The 21000-nt window shown below is 37.9% G+C and overlaps 3 protein-coding genes and 1 pseudogene across 4 annotated transcripts; all 4 read right to left on the reverse strand.

Moving 5' to 3' along the window:
* Nucleotides 1-295: 295 nt before the first annotated feature.
* LOC101299494 (glucose-induced degradation protein 8 homolog) lies at nt 296-3217 on the reverse strand. The gene is made up of 6 exons (XM_004302711.1): nt 2944-3217; nt 2673-2832; nt 2440-2543; nt 1332-1463; nt 1024-1180; nt 296-612 (listed from the first exon to the last, which is right to left on the reverse strand). The coding sequence occupies exons 1-6, from the start codon at nt 3022-3024 to the stop codon at nt 494-496; spliced, it is 753 nt and encodes a 250-aa protein (XP_004302759.1). The 5' UTR covers nt 3025-3217; the 3' UTR covers nt 296-493.
* A 2348-nt stretch (nt 3218-5565) lies between these two features.
* On the reverse strand, nt 5566-9134 carry LOC101314103 (UNC93-like protein 3-like). The gene is made up of 10 exons (XM_004302676.1): nt 8678-9134; nt 8442-8605; nt 8288-8351; nt 8018-8131; nt 7848-7892; nt 7066-7316; nt 6867-6957; nt 6281-6393; nt 6034-6157; nt 5566-5917 (listed from the first exon to the last, which is right to left on the reverse strand). The coding sequence occupies exons 1-10, from the start codon at nt 8849-8851 to the stop codon at nt 5735-5737; spliced, it is 1323 nt and encodes a 440-aa protein (XP_004302724.1). The 5' UTR covers nt 8852-9134; the 3' UTR covers nt 5566-5734.
* Nucleotides 9135-9343: 209 nt separating this feature from the next.
* Nucleotides 9344-12501, reverse strand: LOC101314964 (UNC93-like protein 3-like). The gene is made up of 10 exons (XM_004302679.1): nt 12281-12501; nt 12011-12177; nt 11691-11754; nt 11466-11579; nt 11312-11356; nt 10949-11196; nt 10767-10857; nt 10289-10401; nt 10061-10175; nt 9344-9943 (listed from the first exon to the last, which is right to left on the reverse strand). The coding sequence occupies exons 1-10, from the start codon at nt 12461-12463 to the stop codon at nt 9758-9760; spliced, it is 1326 nt and encodes a 441-aa protein (XP_004302727.1). The 5' UTR covers nt 12464-12501; the 3' UTR covers nt 9344-9757.
* Nucleotides 12502-16287: 3786 nt separating this feature from the next.
* LOC101293996 lies at nt 16288-19166 on the reverse strand (annotated as a pseudogene). Its single transcript, XR_185102.1, has 3 exons — nt 18549-19166; nt 17486-17689; nt 16288-17336 (listed from the first exon to the last, which is right to left on the reverse strand). The product of XR_185102.1 is annotated as an uncharacterized LOC101293996 (transcript).
* Between the last annotated feature and the right edge of the window lie 1834 nt (nt 19167-21000).

Here is a 21000-nt window from a genome sequence, read left to right on the forward strand (position 1 = left end):
CACTGTGACAAGAGATGAACGCTTGAGAAGTATAGATTATGATTTCACTTCATTGCTTTCCAAGTTCTTCCTATTTTGTTACTAGCTTGTATAAATTGTCGATCTTTACAAATTGTCTTGTTCCTGTTCAGTGAGATTATGTGATTTCAATTTTCCAAAACGGTAGAGAGCAATTCATGAATGTTATAAACCTGGATATAACTTACGAGTACTTCTCAAAAACTTGGCAGGATCGCAACTACTTTTATGCAAAATCGCAGTTCAATGGCTTTGATAATGGTGTGGGTTTCGGTATACTAAAACTTCAAACGTAATATTATGCCACAATCTCAAACAATATGAGTAAAGAGATGTTATAGACAAGCATTTGTACAAAGGTAATTGGGAATGAAGATCCGAACAGAGGCAACATTCAACATGAATGCAGTCATTTGGCAATAAGCATACATACATCATTAATCATTCCAGGAGGACCTGGAACATTAGACAGACACTAGCTAGGGTCTTCTAGCTTGGCAGTGGATAGATCATTTATCCGAGGATAGTGAGCTTTCTCATCAAGCTGGTTCTGGGCCCATATGAGCATCTTCAACAAGCTTGGAAGCTTCGGGTCTGCAGGAGAACATATGATACAAAATTATCAACCCCTTTCAAGAACAAAGGATAAGCACTAACTAGATAAAATTGGTTATGAAAATCTCCCAAACGATATCTCCTCTTGAAGACATCCATTAATTATCACCCAATTTACTGCTATCATTCAATATCTCGACTGGCCAATAGTGCAGTTCACCAGTTATTTAAGGGGCTTAACCCTATTTATTCTGCTAACCAACCTTGTGCCCGTATGACACGACTTCTCTTTAAGATGAACAATGCTAATAGTACACAATAAGAAGGTGGGCATCCAGTTTGGCCATCTTTTCACCCACCCTGGTTCCAAATATATTTCCTGATCTACTTCACAATACAGACGTTTTCATGTTAGATCTAGGAAAAATATAACTTGGGAAACATGCTAACCTTTTTCATGACTCTGGCTGGAGAGGATGGCAGCATTCACTTCACTAGCTGTCTTTAGGCGCTGTGATATGTCCAGAAGCTCTCCAACAGGACAGTTGGACACATCTTCAAAAGCTAGAAGGGCAACAGTCCTCTCCAACTCTTCCAAAAAGCTTTGCTGCATATAATGATGACATTAATAAAAGTTGCTTAGTACCACCTAACAAGTAAATAAACATTCAACTATATGTCACACAACAAAGTTACAAGGAGCAACAATTACACACATCATAGTCAACCAAAGCAAAGATACAATAGCTGAATCTTACATTTTCTTCTCCTCTTGGTGCTAGCTCTTCCTGAGCAAAGTCAAGAGCCTCTTCAACCTTTCCATTCCTAATTAGTTCTATCAACCTTTGCTGTTGGAGATGGAAAAATAATTGGGGATTTGTGTCCAGAATCTGCAGACAGAATTTTCACAGATAATCATATAAATTGAAACAGACGGAGATATATTTTCTAATATAATACGCTAAATCAAAAAATATTATAAGGCAAAAAACTACATGTAAAGATCTCAACAGAAACACTTTCTTTATCGAAGCAATGATGGACAGATTGACAATGAACACAGCAACAGAATCATACTAGTATAGATAATTCATGTCTATTCTTGGAATCCAAGAGTTGGTCCTAAATATTTTGTCCAAGGCACACACAGCAAATTCTGCCAAGAAATACCACTGTGATGAGTGCTATGGTTACTCACAACATTGATAATGTGTAGTCAAGAAGATTTCTATCTAGAGCATTCTGAATAAAACCAAACACTACTACTAAAGTCAGGAGAAGGAGTGAATTCTTTCACCCATGGTTTTGACATAGCACCCTGCCTTTCTCTTTGTTTAGTTTATTTCTTTTCAAAGATTGGTTGGCCTAACTGACGAGTACAAGATGAACTCTATCACTCTAAACTCAAAACACATGCACTTAATGTCTCTCTGGTGCTTCAGTCCCAGAAAGGAAAAGGTATGGAATCACAGCAACATAACCACAAGAAAAGTAATCATGTCATGGTTGCAGATATGAAGTAACATCCTAGCAACTGTTACTCTAATAATGTCAGGTGAACTCATATCCGAAAAAGGCTAAGTAATCACGTAAGAGAAAAATAACAAATTCAAATTTCAATATTCAAGATACATGAATGGTTAATTGGTTTGATTCACAACATAAGGGATAACTGTTTGATATTGTTCCTGCCTCAATTCTAAGCAACTTCATAAAGGTGGTTAACCTTCATATCAAATTTGCACCATATCCATGACTAGGGATTATTTGCATCAAGATGACAGGTTAACTAAATGAGAATAGTGAGACAGCACTGAATCATAACTATATGCTACCACTAAGGGCTCACTAATTAGGGAATTTTACCTCCGGGTTTAAGTCGTTCACTTTATCGATTGCATCCTCCACATTACCACATTGTACTGCCTTCTTGACCGCCATGCGTTCCGTGATTGTTGCAAGATCAATATCTGCTAAACACTCATAAGGACAAACACATACTACAACACCACCAAGCATAGCAATGCCACAAACACAATTCAAATCGAACAAACTACACAAACAAAACATGACATCAATAACAAAACAAAAAAGGATACGTTCAGTTCCAGACTCCTTTCGGAACTTCTCCGCCGCATCCACATAGCCCTCAGTCACAAGAAAATTCATCACCAACTTATTCATGTCCTCTTTCTTGATTTTCACATCACTAAGCTTCTTCTCCCACTCCTCCCTAGTTATCACTTTCTTCGATCCAGCCTATATGCACCAAAAATTCACAAACCAAAATCTCATTGCCCTAATCGAAACCGAAACTACTCAAATCAACTAAAACGAGTTCAAAGGAGAATCAGAGTCTGGAAATTTTACCATTGCTGCTTGAAGTTGTGCTTGAATTTCTCGGAGCTGACGATGAGCCTGATCAATCGTAGACGAAAAGAAAAGTGACATCAGTGCTCCGCCTCAAGGCTCATTCTCCCGTAAATTTCACAGAATCCTAATTGGAAATACTGAGAACCCGAAAGTTTCGAAACCCTAGCTCTGCGAAATCGAGACAGGAAAACGACGACGTATTAGTGGGAGGGGTGTGTTAGGTACCTTCGGAGCGGTGAGATTAGGATTCCGGCGATGGCTTTATTCTGGGTTTTTGTTTTGGTTTGTTTTCGGGTTGGACTTGAATTTTGGGTCCTGATCTCAATTCGGGGCGGATATCTATGGGCCCATTTTTTCATTTTACTAGTCTTTTATCAGTACATTCAGTCATTGACTCTCACGAAAATTTCATCTAAGTCATATTTTCAATATTTTCTCTCACATAAGTCCATCCTGGTTTTTTTTACCCCCATTTTATGGCCCAAATCCATTATGTTAGCTTTAGACTATACCTAAAATACCCCTATCTCAACCAAAACCATCTCACATATTCTGCCTCTCTCTCTCTCTCTCTCNCTATNTCAGTNTCATNTCTAGCTGTATCTCTAGGTAACGTTACCCTACTACTCGTCGTACGTACGTACGTACGTAACGTACTACGTACTACTTACTACTACGTACTACTCTACTACGTACTACGTACGTACTACGTACGTACGTACTACTACTACTACGTACGTTACGTACGTACGTACGTACGTACGTTAACCGTAACGTAACGTACTACTACTACTAACGTACGTACTACGTACGTTACGTTACGTTACTACGTTACGTACGTACGTACGATTACGTCGTTACACGTACTACGTAGTACTACGTACGTACTACTACNCTTANACTCNCTTAANACCTTCTTAACGTATACTACGTTACACTTCGTACTACTACTACTACTACTCTACTACTACTCTCTCTCTCTCTCTCTCTACTCTCTCTCTCTCTCTCTCTCTCTCTCTCTCTCTCTCTCTCTCTCTCTCTCTCTCTCTCTCTCTCTCTCTCCGCCGGCAACCTCATCCTTGCCTCTACCATCTCCGGCGACCTCATCCTCGTTTGCTGCTCTTCTCCGCCTCCGAGCACCGCCTCCGAGCACCACACCCCGATTTGCTGACTCATCTCAATTTCAGATCGGAACCGACATGGAGGTCACGAGCCTAGTCCACAACATGCGCGGCTCGCTTTTCCCGGCGAGGATCGTCGCCATCTCCGGAGTCGATGTCGTCAAATCCGATTTGGAGTTGTCTCACACTAAACGTCGATCTTCGATTTCCTCTCCGACGTTGATCTCTGATTAGGAGTTGTCTCTCTCCGACGTCGATCTCCGATTTGAAGTCTTTTTGTGTTAGCAAAAGCATATCAACACTTACAAAGCGTCAATGAAGTTGGTCTGAGAGCTACTACTACACCTCTGCATAGTGATTTTTGTATGGACATTGAATAATGTCAGTATATTTTTATTGAAGTGATAGTAGCTTTTAATGTGTATTAGTATCTTTCCAACGCTATAATAGTATTTTTCAATTTCTATGTTATTATCTTTCTAAACCTTTGGTAGTAGATTTTGTTTTACTTGTTAAGTAGCTTTTGTTCTGTTTGATGGTAGATTTTATCCTCGGTAACAGTAGCTATTATTTTGCTTAATGGTAGTAGTTTTTGTTGGTAACAGTAATAGCTTTCGTTGTCAGTGATAGTAGATTTTGTTGCTGATGGATGTATATTTTGTTGTCAGCGGTAGTATCTTTTGTTGCTTGTGGTAGTATTTTTTGTTACTTGTGGTAGTAGTTTTTGTTGCTGGCAGTAGTAGTTTTTGTTGTTAATGGTAGTAGTTTTTGTTGCTAGTGGTAGTAGCTTTTGTTGCTTGCGGTAGTAACTCTTGTTTATGGCAGTAGTAGCTTTTGTTGTCACTGGTAGTAGCTTTCTTTGCTGGTGGTAGTAGTTTTTGTTGCTGTCGGTAGTATTTTTAATCGTCGTTTGTAGTAGCTTTTGTGGTCACCAAAATCCTCACAGGAGATCGGCCAGAAAATTCGTCGGTGACCGGCCGGAGACTTTTTTAAGGAAGAGAGTGGTTGTTGACTTTTTACTCTAGTGACATTTTTGTAAATATAAGAGATATTCTAATTTTTTGGTTGGATGACAGTCTGTAATTTTGTTTAACTTCAATACCTAATATAAAACTCTATTTAAACTTAGGGGACTTATATAGGTAAAAATGCTTGGGTGGACTTATATAGAAAAAAAATGTCTCCAAATGGACTTATATGTAATTGGCCCTTTAGTTTATCAGGTACCCGATGCTACAACTAATTTTTCGAAAGTCAAACTAACAACTTCCTGTTTATTAAGGGGAGACTATGCCACTAGACTAAATATTACTGGACTATCAAATAGAAATTTTGATCGATAAACGCGCTCAACCACAAACTTCCTATTATTCTCAATTGTCTCGATATTCTATTTGATTTTGTTTATTTATTTTGTTACTCGCTATAATAACATTTGTTTTTATTTATTTTAGACTTTTAGTTGGCTCATTAAAGTAATTATGAAAGTTCACAATTTGATGCAAGCTTTTGGGACAAGCAATCTTCAAACTTTGCGATTATGTGTTGAAGCAGATAAAAATGCTGCACACAATAGATTTCCGAATATAGGGACGGCAACAATCAACAACAATACCTGCTTGCATACACAAGCTGTTTTTCTTGCACAACTCTTCACTCTATACACATTATGAACTTGAATGGGAGAGGGCTTTCTCTCGAAGAGAGAGAAAAATAAAGCCACCATATGCAATGGAGATTGTAACAAGCATAACCACCAGCATTGCCTGTAATGAGATGTAAGCACTACAAAAGAATACAGCTGCAATTGTACCACTCTGCCAGACCTTGAGCTGTGCAAATGCTCCTTCCTGTGAAAAAAAAAAGAAGTCCAAAAGAAGTTGTAGTTATAGATTTTATTAAGGTCCAATTCTCATAATATAACAAGAACTTAAAGAAACACAGTAGGAAAAGGTTAGATAAATACAGTATCATGCTTGAAGTATATCGCAAGCAAAGCACTGAGCTGTGTATTTAAGACTCCATCACCAATGCCCAAGGCAGCTGCCATTATAAGAGGGTATACAGTGCCAAGTACCCCGCTCACTGGACTATATCATAACAAAGTTTGGCAAGAAGTTAAGATAACAATAGCTTGAAATTACAAATAAGGCAGTTACAATAACAGTTTCACTATACAAAGATGCTTTACAGAACTTGTAAATACTGCTAACCTGTATATTAGAAGAAGCCAGAGGAATATAATGGTTTGGATCAAAACTCCAGCAGAAACTATAATAGTGATGGACTTGAGACCAGATGTAAATCGACCAGCAGCCAGTGAACACTGTCATATGTTCCACCCAAAAGTGAGATCAGAATGCAAGAGACTATATATAAACCAAGTCTGCCAAAGAAGAATTTATGCTGTCCAGCAAGCATGGAGTTTTCAATTTCACTTTTCAGTTTACATTATCACTAAATATCAAGCATGTGTTATGAACCCAGAAAGTTCCATGACTTCCATATCGGTATCCCTTTAGGAATTTATATGTAACTATTGGTGAAATAACCCATGACAAATAGAAGAAATTAGGTTATGACAGCAAGAACCAAAGTATTGATTCTGAGAAAGAAAAAATGTTCTTATACTTAAGGTTCTAAATCGCCCCCCTCCCAAAAGGAAAAATAAAAAATAAGAAAGACAAGAAAAAGACGCTTAAAGCAAATACAACTCATATGAACCAAGGAAGAAATTGAGTTCAATGGTCTCTCCACTGAACAAATAATTGTACAAACTCAATGTTACTGATTACTTACTATTGCATCACATGCCCCATAAACTGCCATAGCACCACCAACACCAGACACACCAAGTGTTGGACTAACAATATACGCAGTATAATCAGCCCTGGTAGTTGAATAAATTGTGCCATAGTTAATAAGGGAAGCAAAAGAAAAAAAAAGTGATCGTGTGTGGCTTTAAAAATATGCAGCAATACTTTGGTTAAGTAATTACCATACAAATGCTTGTTGCAATCCTGAATACGCCATAAGGGGGATGATCAATAGCATCCTCACATCATACAAAGGTCTAATGACTGTCTTCGACAAAGATACCACAGAAGCATAAAAGGTGAGAGAAGGACCTTGGGAGTCCTCCTCTTCTTTAATACCCCTTTTATTCAAGAAGCACATCAGTATGGTACCTAAGGTCATACTGACAAGAAACACACTGAATAATAAGGTTGTGCCATTAGTACTCCCCCCCTGTCATGATCAGAAGAAAAACAAACTCAGCACACATCATATCCCGACAAAATGTTTCTAACCCTGAAATTATACAATAAATGTATGTGCATAATTATGGCAAAGAATCAAAGAGTACAAACAAACTTAATGCATTATGTGCCGATCACCATTCTGAATCCCAAAATTAGAAGATATACTATGACACCAGTTTCTTTTAAGAAATTTTACAGATATAATAACATGAGATCAAATCAATTTGATCATGAGTCAATGATTTATGACTCAGAAGTCCCAAGAGGGTACGAAACCACAACCCACGCTTGCACCTCCTGACACTGCTGATACTTGTCTAGACTGTGAGGACATTCAGTATCATTTAAACAAATCAGGTTCCATTTCCACAAAATGCAATTAGTTAGGATATAAGATTAGACACCCAAAGACCAACTCTTCTTTAATAGGTTTATCAGATCAGTGGGCTAGTAAGAGAAAAACAAAACCGCCAGAAAGAACAGGCAAACACAAGTTTACTTTAGGTATGATACTTACTGTTCCATCACTTAGCAAGGCGAGAGATATAAGATTTCCCACAAACTGCAGAACATGACAGTAGAATTTTTAGACTATTTGATATGACAAGTTTGATAAAAAATGATATACAAACTGCTTTGTAAACAAACAATATAAAAAAAAAAAAAAATAAGATCTAACATATTCACCTGGTGACAAGCAAACATCCCCCAAAATTCTCCATTGAACTGGCCAATAACAGTTCCTTCATGTAAACTGTTATCTTTGGCATGACTACGCGCAGTAGAAGTCAAATATGTCCCCTAATGGATCCACAATAACCAACATCAGAAACAACATCTTGTCATCGTATACAAATAACAGAACTCAAAACAAAACCCGAAACATAGGCTAGTACAGCATTATGCCATCAAATTCAAAGCTGAAGCAAAACCCCAAATCATGGTCTAGTATTCTACCTGCCCAACCCATATTATGGAAGCAGCAAAACCCATGTACAATGCAGCTGGAACCATAGTATACCTACACAAAATCATCACTTGAATCAAATGCATTTGGATACAAAAATGTGTATAAAGTTGTACACAAAAGTGGGTGAGTCAGTAAGATTACCAAGTAGGCTTCAAATTAGCAGCAATAAACAACCAATATCCACTCGTCCCAAGAATCAAAGCATTCTTTGGTCCCAGCTTCCTAACCACCGGAGACGCCACCAGAGAGAAAAACGTGAACGACAAATACAATATCCCAAGCGACGTCGTTCCCAAATCCCCCACCTGACACCAAAATCCACATCAAAATTTCTCCACAGTATTTTTTCCAATTCGATATTCGAAAATTGAACTCACGTTATTGACAGTGCTCTCCAGATTCTGAGCTGCACCGTAAGCGAGGAAGACCAGCAGAAACGCGGAGCTGAGAATATGGACATCTCTGGTGTGACTCCTCCCCTTCTCGGCCGGCGAGTCGTCTTCGGCGGCGGCGGCGACGAGAGGGGTCTCTTCGTCGCGAGGGGGAGCCATAGTCTGGAGTTCTGATTCCAGTGATTGGGGCTTTTGTTGGCTATAAAACCCTAGACATGAGTGACAAGGGAGTGAGGCCAAAACGCCGGCGAAGAAGAAGAACAAGATTGGAGGAGGTACAAGACAAACGGAGGGGGCCGAATTATTGGAATAATTTAGTTGGAAGATTCAGAATTTGAATTGATGGGAGAAGAATCAGAGGAAATGACGAGAGGTGGTTGGGGAATACGACTGAATTGGAATAATCTTAATCGTTTCGCGTATAATTGCGATTACTGTTGCCGCCAATATTTAATTCTTCACGTATATATATGCGTAAACAATGAGAACATAAAATAAAAACATAGTCGTCCGATATAATTATTACATACGCAAACGATTAAAGATTACACCGTACATTTATACATCGTTCACAAAAATTTAATGTGATTACGTGGGTGAGAATGTCCGGTATTATTTAATCTAGTGGCCAAGTCCTTTTTTTTTAAATGAAAAGTTGTAAATTCGAATCACAAATTACATTCATCTGATCAGAGAACGTACCTGGTAATGTGCATCAGGACTCCGGACTAAGGAGTTGGGCTGCAGCAGGGAATAGTGTGCAAGAGATGTAGTAAATTTGTAGTCTCTATGAATTTTTTGGTAAGCCTACTTCAGAAGTTTGTTTCATCGGTAAAAACAGGGTCCCGGAGTAGCTTATAAATGAGTTGGTTTAAAAATCTTCCATCTTTCTAAACGTTGGTCCTTTCCGTTCAAAATTTGGTCAAAATTTATCTCGTACATTCAAAAGGTAGTATTTAGCTTAAGACAGTGGATGGATTAGAATTCTACATACAGTAACATAGTATACATCCTCTTGGCTCTTGATTCTTCTTTCTTGGAAGACGATGCTTTCTTGCACGCAAATCACAACCTCAAAGATGACATTGCTTCCTCTCCGTGAAGACATAGATACACGAAGACGCCATATGCGATACAAACTGCAGTAAGCATAACCACCACCATTGCTTCTAGCGATATGCAAGGACTAATAAAGAAGACCACTGCAACAGCACCGCTCTGCCACACCTTGAGCTGTGCAAAGGCTCCTTCCTGCAAATCAAGTAGTAACAAACACATTTCGCTTTAAGAAAGAACATATATAACAATTTTTTATCTTCATAAAACTGAGAAGAACTTAAACAACAAAGGAACAGGTTAGTCAAATACAGTATCACACTTGAAGAATATCCCTAGCAAAGCACTGATCTGTGTGTTAAAGACTCCATCACCGATTCCCAACAGAGCTGCCATTATAACAATGCTAAGTAGTCCACTTGCTTGGCTGCATTGTAACATCAAGGTAAAGTCAGGAATTAGAGGTGACAAGAGCTCCAAATTAGATATTACAATAACAACTTCAGACTCCTGAAACTGTTGTATCTGACACTCGCTAACCTGTAATTTAGAAGAAGCCAGATGAATACAATAGCCTGAAGGAGAGCTCCACCAGAAACTATAAGACTGATAGACTTGAGACCAGACGTTAGTCGACCAGCAACAAGTGAGCACTGACGGAAGTTTTACACAAGTATGAGGTCACAAAATTACGAAACAGAAATCACATAACACATGATCAACACATCTGCATAAAACAGAATCATATAAAACAGAATCATATCCTGTCTATCAAGCACAGAATCTATAGATTTTAGTGTGTGATATAAAAATAGCTTCATGCCTTCATCAGCTGCAGAGAAAAAGCTTTAACAAGAAAAGAAGGTTTGTTGCTTCTCGATCTAAAGCAAATGCCAATATGATTATTGCAAATTCTATTCATCTAACCAAGACTTAATGCCATTTCACCAAATGCTATCTCTACCAAAACTGCAACTGCTACTTCAAAATTTATGTCAAGCTGTTTCTGGATACTTACTATTGCATCAAAAAAGCCATAAACTGCCATCACACCACCCACACCAGACATACCGAGCGTTGGAGTAACGACATACTTGGTGAATTCAGCCCTAAATTGACAAGAATAAGAAACGTAAAACAAGTGGTAATGGTTTGACCATAAGAAAACAGGCAGACATACTAATTCCGGTAATACATTACCATACAAATGCTTGTTGTAACCCTGTATATGCCATAAGGGGGATGATCAATAGCATTCGTACATCAAACAACGGAGTGATGACAGACTTCAAAAAACATATTAGAGAAGCAAAGAAGCTGTGAGAAGAGTCCTGATATTCCTTTTCTACATTATCCCTGCTACTTAAGAAGCACAGAAGTATGATCCCTAAAGTCATACTGCAGAGAAACACGACGTACAAGAACTTTGTCTGCCCAGGAGTTCCCTCCTGGGGTGATAAGAAAGATAAAGATTAGATCATATTTCAAAGGTATAACTTTGTTCCACACACAAAGGAAATGCAAAACACCAAAATTTTAACTACAAGGATTATTAGCACATACGCTTCCATCTCTTAGGATAGCAAGTGACAAAAGATTTCCAACAAACTGCAGAAAATGTAGAGCAAAGATTAGTAAATTGATTAACAAACACAATCTCATCAATATACAAGGATAAGCAATTATTTATTGAGAAAGATGCAACAGATCGATTCACCTGGCGACAGGCAAACATCATCCAGAATTCTCCATTGAAGTTGCCAATAGTTGTTCCTTCATGTAAGTTATTATCTCTTGCATGACTACGCGCGGCAGAAGTTAGATACGTCCCCTGATGAACCCACAATTAAGTCAGAACTAAAATTTACAGCTTCAATTTGGTACCAAATACTAAGATTCTTAAGGAATTGAAGCAAATATGAGGAGTATTACTAGTTTGTACCTGTTCGACCCATATTATTGAAGAGGCAAACCCAAGGTATAAAGAAATTGGATACATAATGTACCTACATATATGGAAATAGTTCAATTCAGAAGCTAAAATTAATGTTATATGCATTGTGAATAATATTGTTTTACATTTGATCATGAAAATTTTCATGGGGGATCAAAATCTAAACATTTGCTTCAAATCCCATAAAAAAATGTTGCCTTCTAAGCATAGGACTTTAGTCAAACAGCATGGTGAACATGGATTTAATTTCATTGACAGTTAATGGAAAATTAAGAGAGATCAGATCAGATTAGATTGAGTAGCAATACCAAGTTTGTTTGATCAAATGTACAGCTATGAACAACCAGTAGCCAGTAGTCCCAAGCATCAAAGCAGTCTTTGATCCAAGAGCTCGAACCACAGGAGACGCCACCAAAGAGAAGAGTGCAAAAGACAAGTACACAATCCCAAGAGAAGTTGTCCCCAAACCCTTGTCCTGCACAATCAATCGACCCAAAATCAAATAAAATCAAATCAGAACAACATAAACGTATTTTTTAAATTACAGAACACTCAAGTAACCCAACAAACACACTCACAGTGTTGACAGAGCTCTCCAGATTCTGGGCGGCGCCAAAAGCAAGAAATATCAGCAAGAAAGAAAAGCTCAGAATATGCACATCTCTAGTATGAGTGCTCTTCTTCTGGGTCATCAGCACCGGCGAGTCATCGCCGCGGAGCAGTGGCTTCTCTATATCATTACGAGAATCCAGAGACTCCATAGCTACAGCCAGCAAAAGCTTCAACTTTGAGTCGTTTCTATCTCTATCCTCACAACACATATAAAGCTACATATAAGTATATGCCATTACATAGTAGAGTGATTCTAGAAAGGTGTGGGTGAGTCACCAAAGAGATTAAGATAACTTGCTTTGGAAATAGAATAAATGATAGTTAGATAAACTCTAAACTCTGTTTGTTAGTCCATAAAAGGATGCATGAGAGTATGGTAATGATTCTGAGCTTCTTATCTGAGCTAATATTATTAAAGAAACCCCAGAAGCGCCATGCAGTGGCAGTCACAGTTGAAAATGGAAAATATATTTTTACGTAATAATGTGGACTGTGGCTGTGGCTGTGGCATTGACAGATACGAATAATGAATAACTGACTACCTGTTATATGCGGTGTCTCGACCTCGTGAATATGCATGCAGCAGCTTTGTTTTACTATTTCGCCCTCCGCATTTCAAGCTGTTTTGTTGGACTGTTGCTCTCAGACATGGGCATTTTAGAACCTTCACAGTTAGGTCTTGGCTTTACGACTCGTAACCAGTTTGGTCGTTTTGACATGTTTTTGGCATTAAGTTAACTTGGTAGACCACTCCAAAAATGCTTGTGTTGTTTGGATCAGATCAAAGCACCATGGATGCCACCTAGCAAAGCTTATTTGATTCGATAGAATTTCATGTGGGGGTTCTGAACTTTGATCCTCCTCAGTGGATGATCATGAATTATTGGATGTGGACAATCACACTAAGTTGGTACAATTTCGTTCTAAATCATATCACTTTTGTTTTTGGGTAAAGATAATGTGCATTGAAAGAGTGAACTATAAATCCCACGAGTACAAACACAATTATAATTATAATTTTGAGAGTTTGGACAAGTTATTCCAATCTGGTTTGCATGAGAGTATTTGCTAATTGTTTGATTAGCTAAATTTTGATCAAAGTAACACATTTCTTAACAATACAGTAAAAAGTAAAAACTCTAACCTTGATTAATTTATATATGGATGCGTCCAGAGACGGAGCCAGAAATTTAAAATTCTCTGGGCTAACTTTACCATAAATTTTTTTTTTTATATTATAAAAGGTATTTTTTTTCTCTCTTTTCTTCAACAAAAAATTTTAAATGTGGTAATGGTAAAAGTATGAACAAATTTTTTAAAAATATTTCAAATGATATGAATATATTATAGCATTATACAAATGGTCGACTATAACACGAGTATGATATAATTAAGACATATGTATATAGATCTTTTTTTAATTATATGATAATTATATAAATAATTGTATTTAATTGTAGAAGTTTATCATGACTTTCAATCCATTCAAGTCCGTTAATAACCAATAGTACGTGGGTTATCAAGAAAATAACTAAATAACATAACAATCCAAAGTAAAGAGGGAAAATTACAATGATAGAAAGTTAGAAACGTTAGTTAAGAGAGGGAGAGAAAAACTGGCTGGGCTATTTACTATTTTTTTTGTATAAAATATAATTTGTACATGTATTAAGTTGATTGGGTATAAATTTTCCTATGGGCTACAGCCCAGAGAGGTTATCACTAAGATTCGTCTCTGGGTGCGTCTATTGTCACCCCGCATTCTTTTCATACTCCACTTATATAATTTTAATTGTAAGTTTACTTTGTTCACCCATTAACAATACCTAAAATACTCTTTTTTTTAATTCTATTTTGTTCATCCTACATTCTCTTCTCACCCTACATATATTTTGTCAAATTCAAATTTGCTCAAAATAAGTAAAATCACCAACTGAACAAAAAACATTCACATTAAAATATAAATCCCGGCCAGTTAAAGAACAAGAAAAAACTCTCAAATTTAACAACTCAATGATTTCATTCGATATCATATATAATGCACAATGTCTGTCAATGTATCTCTAATAGCAACGCCTTCCATACTTTTGAGTTCTTAAACTACTCTATGTGTTGTTCATAAATACGGTACAGTAGTTCTCCATGAGTATTTAGATACAAAGTCGACATAGGAAATAATGAGTAAAAGGAGAAACAAATCACCAATAAAGAAAAAAAGAAATACAAACAGTTTAACTCATCTTCAGGTTAAAATACTAGTGTCTTCATCAGACTCTTCAGGTTAAAATGCTAGTGTCTTCAAACTCACGACAGATGATAAATATGAGTTAGAGTTTATGAAGTTTGTGTTCATCTAAAACAAAAAGATAAAAAAAAAAAAAATTATAATTTGTAGCAACTTATTGTCTCTTGCTGTAATTTTATATCAGGGTATTTTAATATTTCAATAAATCAACAACATGTGGGGTGAATAAAGCGATTTATGAGGTGGCAATAGACACACCTTTTATATATATCAGAGTAATAGGATCAGCATGCAAAATTCTTAACTTTTCTCACTTCTCAAGTTGTGTCATCTTAAGTTGCTGTTCCATAACCGAGGTTATGATACTATATATGTAAGAAAAATTGCTTGCATCAGAAGTTTACTGTCATACCAACAATGCATAGCATATCTATGAGATCCGATATGCGAAGAGAATAAGCTCAATTACAAGAAAATTAGACATGTCTAGCTTTATACAACAACATGGCTTGAAGGGTTCTCCCATTTGGCTAGTTCTTGAAACTCTTTCTCCATCTCTAGTACTTCCCTCAGCAGACTAGTGATGCAGAATCCGAGGCCACCCAAACAAAGAACCACCTGGCTTTTAAGCTTCTCATCTTCCTCCCCTTCACCGGTACCAATTCCATCCGATAAATCGTTGGAATGTTGAAGAAAAGAACCTAAAATGGAACACTCAACATCTTCCTCATATGTACCCGAACCCCTACACTCATTTACCTTCTGTGATGTTCCTAATTCAATGTCATGCTTGTCACATACTGCAAGAGACTTCTTGGAAGACAACTCTTGAAGGCATAAAAGTGAGGAGAAGACTTTCTTCTTGAAAAGATCTAGATCATTCTTCATGCCCTTGATTTGGCTTTGGAGGTCCTCTGAAGCAACTTCAAATCTTTTTAATGCCACAGATTCAACCTGGCAAATGGGCGGGTTGGACGGTTAGCGGGCGGGTCTTAACGGGTTGACGGTCTTAGCGGGTTCAACCCGTTTAACCCATTATCTTAACGGGTTATAACGTGTTGAGCCCGTTGGGTTCGCGGGTTACCCATTGGAACCCGCTAAGACCGCTAAGAAGTTTTTTTTTACTTTTTAAATCATTTTCCAATCAAATACTTAATCTTCTTCTTCTTTTTTCTTGAAACATCTTCTTTTTTTCTTCTTAAATTGGTACAAAATTTTGTTTCTAATTTCTGCACCTGATAAAAATAAGAATTTTGTATAAAAAAGAAAAAAAAATATGTTCTTCGTTTGTTGAACTATATATTTCTAAATAAATTAAAACTATTAAAAATTATAATGATTTTCAAGTTAATCTAAGAAGTCTTTTCATTCGTTTAAAAAAAAAAAAAAAATTACTTCATTCGTAGAACTCTGTTCTTTTTCCCAGAAAACCCAGAAAATTTACCATACAATTACATGGTGAAGAACTTGTTCTTCATCTTACCCAAGTACCAGAATATACCAGTACCATAACCAAGAAGAACTCTGTTTCTTCCTCTTCCCAATACCTAGTTCTCGTCGGGCAGATCTCCGGCGATCCCAGACGAGATCCCCCAGATCCTTCGACCTCCGACCATCACACTGCCTTGGCGTAGCCCCAAACCGTCCGTCGTCTATCTCATACTGCTGCGAATCTCACTCGACGAATCTCAGACCTTGTATTACACAGATGCGATGAGTTAGGTGGTTTTTTTTCCGTTAACGGGTTAAATGGGTTCCGTTGGGCAACCCGTTTCCGCCCTGTTAGTTAGCGGGTTGTTAACGGGTTGTCGCCCGTTGGCCTAGAACCTTAATGGGGCGGAAATGGGCGGGTTTTTAACGGGCGGTTGGCGGACGGTTAACGGGTAGCGGGTTAAAATGCCAGGTTTACCACAGATAGAGATTCTACTTTGTTGGACATAAAAAGTGAAAGGTACCTCATTTTTGATACAGACCTGAGGAGCTTCCGATAATAAGCGCCATTGAAAGGGATGAACCAGAAATTTGGCTCCAACTCAGCTTCGACAACAAACTTCTCCAATTGATCGAGATGGGATTTCAACTTGTCCTGTTTCAGTTTCAGTGCTGGAAAGATTGAAGCTTGCCGGTTGCTTTGGTTATTGTCAAAGGGAACTATTTCTTTGATGCATTCTTGAAGAGCTCCCAAGTTTTGCTAGAGTTGCTGCTCTTACAGGACATGAGAGAATCTCTATGGTGACAAAACAGATCAATCCAATTACAGCCTCTGTGATTCTAGCAATAGCAAAATCGATGGGAGAGCCATAATTTTTCCTACCAAGCATTAGTAATGCCCCAACAGCTGCTGATATCCTGCCAGCTTGACCATACATCCTACTGTGCCTTAAAAAACTTGTGAATAGTAACCAAGGAAGCAGAGGCAAGAAGCTTAGATCCTCAAATTTTTGGAAAAGAAAACAGCACAAGACTCCGTAGATTGATCCCATTGATGTTGATTGTGCTCGAGCATTAGCAAGTGTAAATGTCGCTTGTCTTCCTGTGACAAAACTTATTGCAATTGTGAGTCCTGCCCAATACGCTTCTTTTTCATTGTAAATCAAACCAAATAGCACTGCAAGACCTAGAGAAAGCGAGCACTTGATTGCAAAAAGTAAACTTGCTCTGCTTGGTATAATGTGATCTAGAGTGCTCCGGCTCCTTTTGATACTGATATTGCTTTGGTTTTGTGGATCCACTGAAACTTTCAATCTTAGTGTCCAGCTTGCATTCTTCAATAGCCTCTGTATTTTGTTGGAGAAGTTTCAGACAATCAAGAAAAAAGAAAGCCGACAAATCTTCATGACAAAGGGTTTCGAGAGTCCAAAAAGACCTGCCTAAGGAATTTCCCCCCTTCTTTGTCATGTATAATGGTGAAATGTGCTCAAGTTGCTTCAGCTTGTGGCATATGACTCTTTAGGTCGGTGAAAGCATCTTTGTGCACTTTCTCAATCATGGCAACAGGAAATGAAGGGCAACAAATTAGAGCTACTTCCATTCCTCGCAAGGGTACTTCTATATCCTGCAATTTCTTTTCCAAATCAGTGCAACTTGGTCTAAGGATTCTGATATCCGGTCTCTCCCACACCAAGGCTTCCTGTTAACATTAGAGGAAACACTTTGTCATCACCAACACTCGGGCTACATCAAAATATCGATACAGAAACTCAGAAAGTGTAGGTATAGATGTGTGAACTGTTGGATAATATGGTAGGTTACCTGTTTCTGTTTGATACTGTGAAGAAGCTTTTCTCCTATTTTAGACAAGTGTTGTGCTTGTGAAATAATGTCAAGGGCAGCCAAGCTGTCTTGAGACGCCATGGCATCTAAGTAGAGGTTCACACATTGTCAGTATATGTTCGACACATCTGTCCTATCTGTATATGTCATAATCATCTCCATTAGGGGCATAAACAATACATTCAAGCACAAATTGAGGTAATCCCCATTCTTGGGTATGTGCATGCAGTTAAAAGAATATGACACTACCAACTTGACATTCCTTTAAAAGTTTCTCAGATCAGGATATGATGCACACATTATACCTATTTTAAATTTTACTGAATTCTTGATGAGTATGATGGTGAAAGAAGTTTGTGGCTAAGAACAATGGATTTGGGGTAGATGGATCAAAACAGATAAGAGTCCAAGAGTGATGAAGTCATGAAGGAATCTGGGAAAGACTGGAAGTTAACTGAAATTAACTGAAAGTATGAGCTATGCTTCTGCTTGATGCCATCTATAGTTTAGCACAATTTCTTACTAATTAAGCATGCCTTCTATAACCGAAGAAAAATAAAAGCAAAGAGATTATGGACTTATGGCCCACATGACTAGAATATGAAAATTTGCAGCATATAAGATATTGATATCCATACCAAAAAAAGAAAATGCAAAAATAAAAGAAATGAAAACAAGCACGTATAAGTAGTATACATATATGTCAAAAGATATACCTGGTGATAGCCAAGGTGAGGAGACAACATAGCAAGAAAAGAAGCTTCATGGTAGAAGACCAGGTTTGGAAACAACATAGCCAGAACAGATGCCAATGCTCCGAGCACAGTACTTGAAGCCACTTGAATTGGGTGCGTGAGTACCATATCATACTGATCATGATTCGGCTGTGAAGTACTACTATGAACAGCAGTGCCCACATAGACTATCACAATCTGCCCAAACGCAATCCGCTTACACATCAAGTCTGTTCCTTCTGGTAATGCCACAACAAACGCAGACACAGCCACTGCCAAGGCTGCAATCACATGAGAGGTGAAGTGCGCGGGCCCAATCAGCTGGAGGCTAAAAATTGACAGAGTTAGAACCTGAGCACAAGCATACAGGGCATGCCAGAAGCCTTTCAAGGCATCACCAAGGGTTGAGTCTGCTGAGACTGTTAAGATTGTTGTCAGGTAAGAATAGGCTGGGTATGCTACCAATTGTTTGAGAGTTTTCGGGGCATAGAGGGTGGTGAGGTAGATCATTGAGCAGGCTAAGATGGTTCGGAAGGCTGAGTGTAGCCTTACACGCCACAACATACATGTCCAGCCAGTAGTACCACTGCCCGGACTCATTAATTGATCAGAAGTATACTGTGTTCTGGAAAAGAGTAACTACTCTGCAAACTTCACAGGTACAATTGAGATCATGATCCTGATAATTTTTCCAAGTTGGTAAGTTGGTGGAATCCCATCTTCCTAACACAGTGGACTTATTCCAAGTACAGACCTAGCAAGCATAGTACTGCAACTAGATTGCACTGGACATTACAGGCATATATATTTGCTTTGGCACAATACTGGTATAATGTTTTCCTGATGCTTCTGAATCCAGTGGTAGAGGAGTATTTACCCAAAGGCCTTTGGAGTTCAAATGCACCTAAAACTGTTTTGTTCCACAACGGGTATAATGCATCCACTTATAAGGAAAAGAATTTATGTACCAAAGGCTAAGCTAGTGAGTCGAAAGTTTGAATCTTACTATTGATCAAAAACAGAACAAATGCCCACCTGACAAGATTTTCAACAAATGGAGAATCATAGAAAAGATGAAGAGCATATTTTGTTTAGGTCTGAAAAAGATGCAGAAGCTAAGGCATGGATGAAAGTGAATGAATGAACCTCAATGTTTGCGTAGCATGCACATCTTCCGAATCTACTTTATATAATTCTAACTTAATGGCCAAATTTTAAGTGAAATATTTTCTGGAGAACTTGGAAGATTATGGTATATCAGAAAGATCCTAGATTTCTTCGTCACCCATGATCGATATTGCAATACATTTCACCTGTACAGTGTCTATTCGATCCAAATTATTCAGTTATACCTTCCCTTCCAGAAGGAAACAGCGGCAGCTCCACCAAATTGTTCCTGTTACTAGCAGCAGCAGAATCTGTCTTTTTTTTTTCTTCTCATCTTTTGTTCTAGCCTCTAACTCTTTACCCATTATTCGTGCATATGTACCAGGCACCAGCATAAGAGGTAAGAACAATTTCCTATAAATGGTTCAACCATATTTTCTAAACTTTGGAAGAGCTGGCCGTGTTAACAAATCATTAACTGCGGACATCAGATGGTGACTCGACTTGGTGAGGTGAACTCTGAAGTCTGAAGACTGAACACTTAATTTTGTGTCTTAACTAGTGTTGTAGGATTTTCAAATCTAAATCACCCTGAGGAGGGAATCAAATAAGTTCCAGTGAGGATGTGTTGAACCAAGTCCAATCATAGGTGACAAGAGAAAGAATATACCATTAGCATGAGCTTCACCCGAGAGTCCGACACTGAGAGGAACAAGGATTTGATACTAATAGGATGGATTAATCATCCAACTCTTTTAGCCAAGTGATTATCCCTCCAAAACCTCCCCAGTACAAGTTGAAACCTGATTTTCTTCTATGAAGGTTTACTTTGAAAATTTTACACTGAAATTAGGTCGTGTTGTTCATGTACCAGCACAGCACCTGTACCCCTACAAAGCCTGTGTCGGGCACAACTCTTATGTATGCTAGCCTACAACAGCGGACAGTAAAGCAATAACTTGTAGATAATAAGTCATGCATCAGAATGGAAAGGGGATTAACGTCTCTGTATTTGTGAATTGCAGTCTTATAAGAAATGTTTGCCTTGTTAAGAAAGGTTTAGCTAATGAGAATTATATATACACGATGTTGGGTTACAGTGTTACACTGGTCTATATATTCATTTCCAACCGCTTAAGCAGGTAAAGCATGGCCTAACTACTGCTTTTCATATCTTATGACTTTTTATGGACCTTTCTAATCACTGTAAGACCCAAGTTACCCAACACTAGCTATTAAATATGTATTGAGTCGTTGCAGGTGTATATTTGATCTTCAAAATCAGACACTCAAATAAATCATAATAAACCCTAAGGGATTACATATT

Source organism: Fragaria vesca, linkage group LG6, assembly GCF_000184155.1.
Source record: "Fragaria vesca subsp. vesca linkage group LG6, FraVesHawaii_1.0, whole genome shotgun sequence".
Classification (NCBI taxonomy): Eukaryota; Viridiplantae; Streptophyta; class Magnoliopsida; order Rosales; family Rosaceae; genus Fragaria; species Fragaria vesca.

Excerpts from the sequence above, each read along its gene's own strand:
- LOC101299494 (XM_004302711.1), bottom strand. The coding sequence starts at position 3,024 with ATGTCACTTTTCTTTTCGTCTACGATTGATCAGGCTCATCGTCAGCTC. Across the intron at positions 2,833-2,943 it reads CACAACTTCAAGCAGCAATG|GCTGGATCGAAGAAAGTGAT; the intron begins GTAAAATTTCCA and ends TGGTGCATATAG. Across the intron at positions 613-1,023 it reads CAGCCAGAGTCATGAAAAAG|ACCCGAAGCTTCCAAGCTTG; the intron begins GTTAGCATGTTT and ends GTTCTCCTGCAG.
- LOC101314103 (XM_004302676.1), bottom strand. The coding sequence starts at position 8,851 with ATGGCTCCCCCTCGCGACGAAGAGACCCCTCTCGTCGCCGCCGCCGCC. Across the intron at positions 7,893-8,017 it reads GGATGTTTGCTTGTCACCAG|TTTGTGGGAAATCTTATATC; the intron begins GTGAATATGTTA and ends CATGTTCTGCAG. Across the intron at positions 6,394-6,866 it reads ATGGGGCATGTGATGCAATA|TGTTCACTGGCTGCTGGTCG; the intron begins GTAAGTAATCAG and ends AACATATGACAG.
- LOC101314964 (XM_004302679.1), bottom strand. The coding sequence starts at position 12,463 with ATGGAGTCTCTGGATTCTCGTAATGATATAGAGAAGCCACTGCTCCGC. Across the intron at positions 11,357-11,465 it reads TGATGTTTGCCTGTCGCCAG|TTTGTTGGAAATCTTTTGTC; the intron begins GTGAATCGATCT and ends CATTTTCTGCAG. Across the intron at positions 10,176-10,288 it reads TGGCTTCTTCTAAATTACAG|CCAAGCAAGTGGACTACTTA; the intron begins GTTAGCGAGTGT and ends GTTACAATGCAG.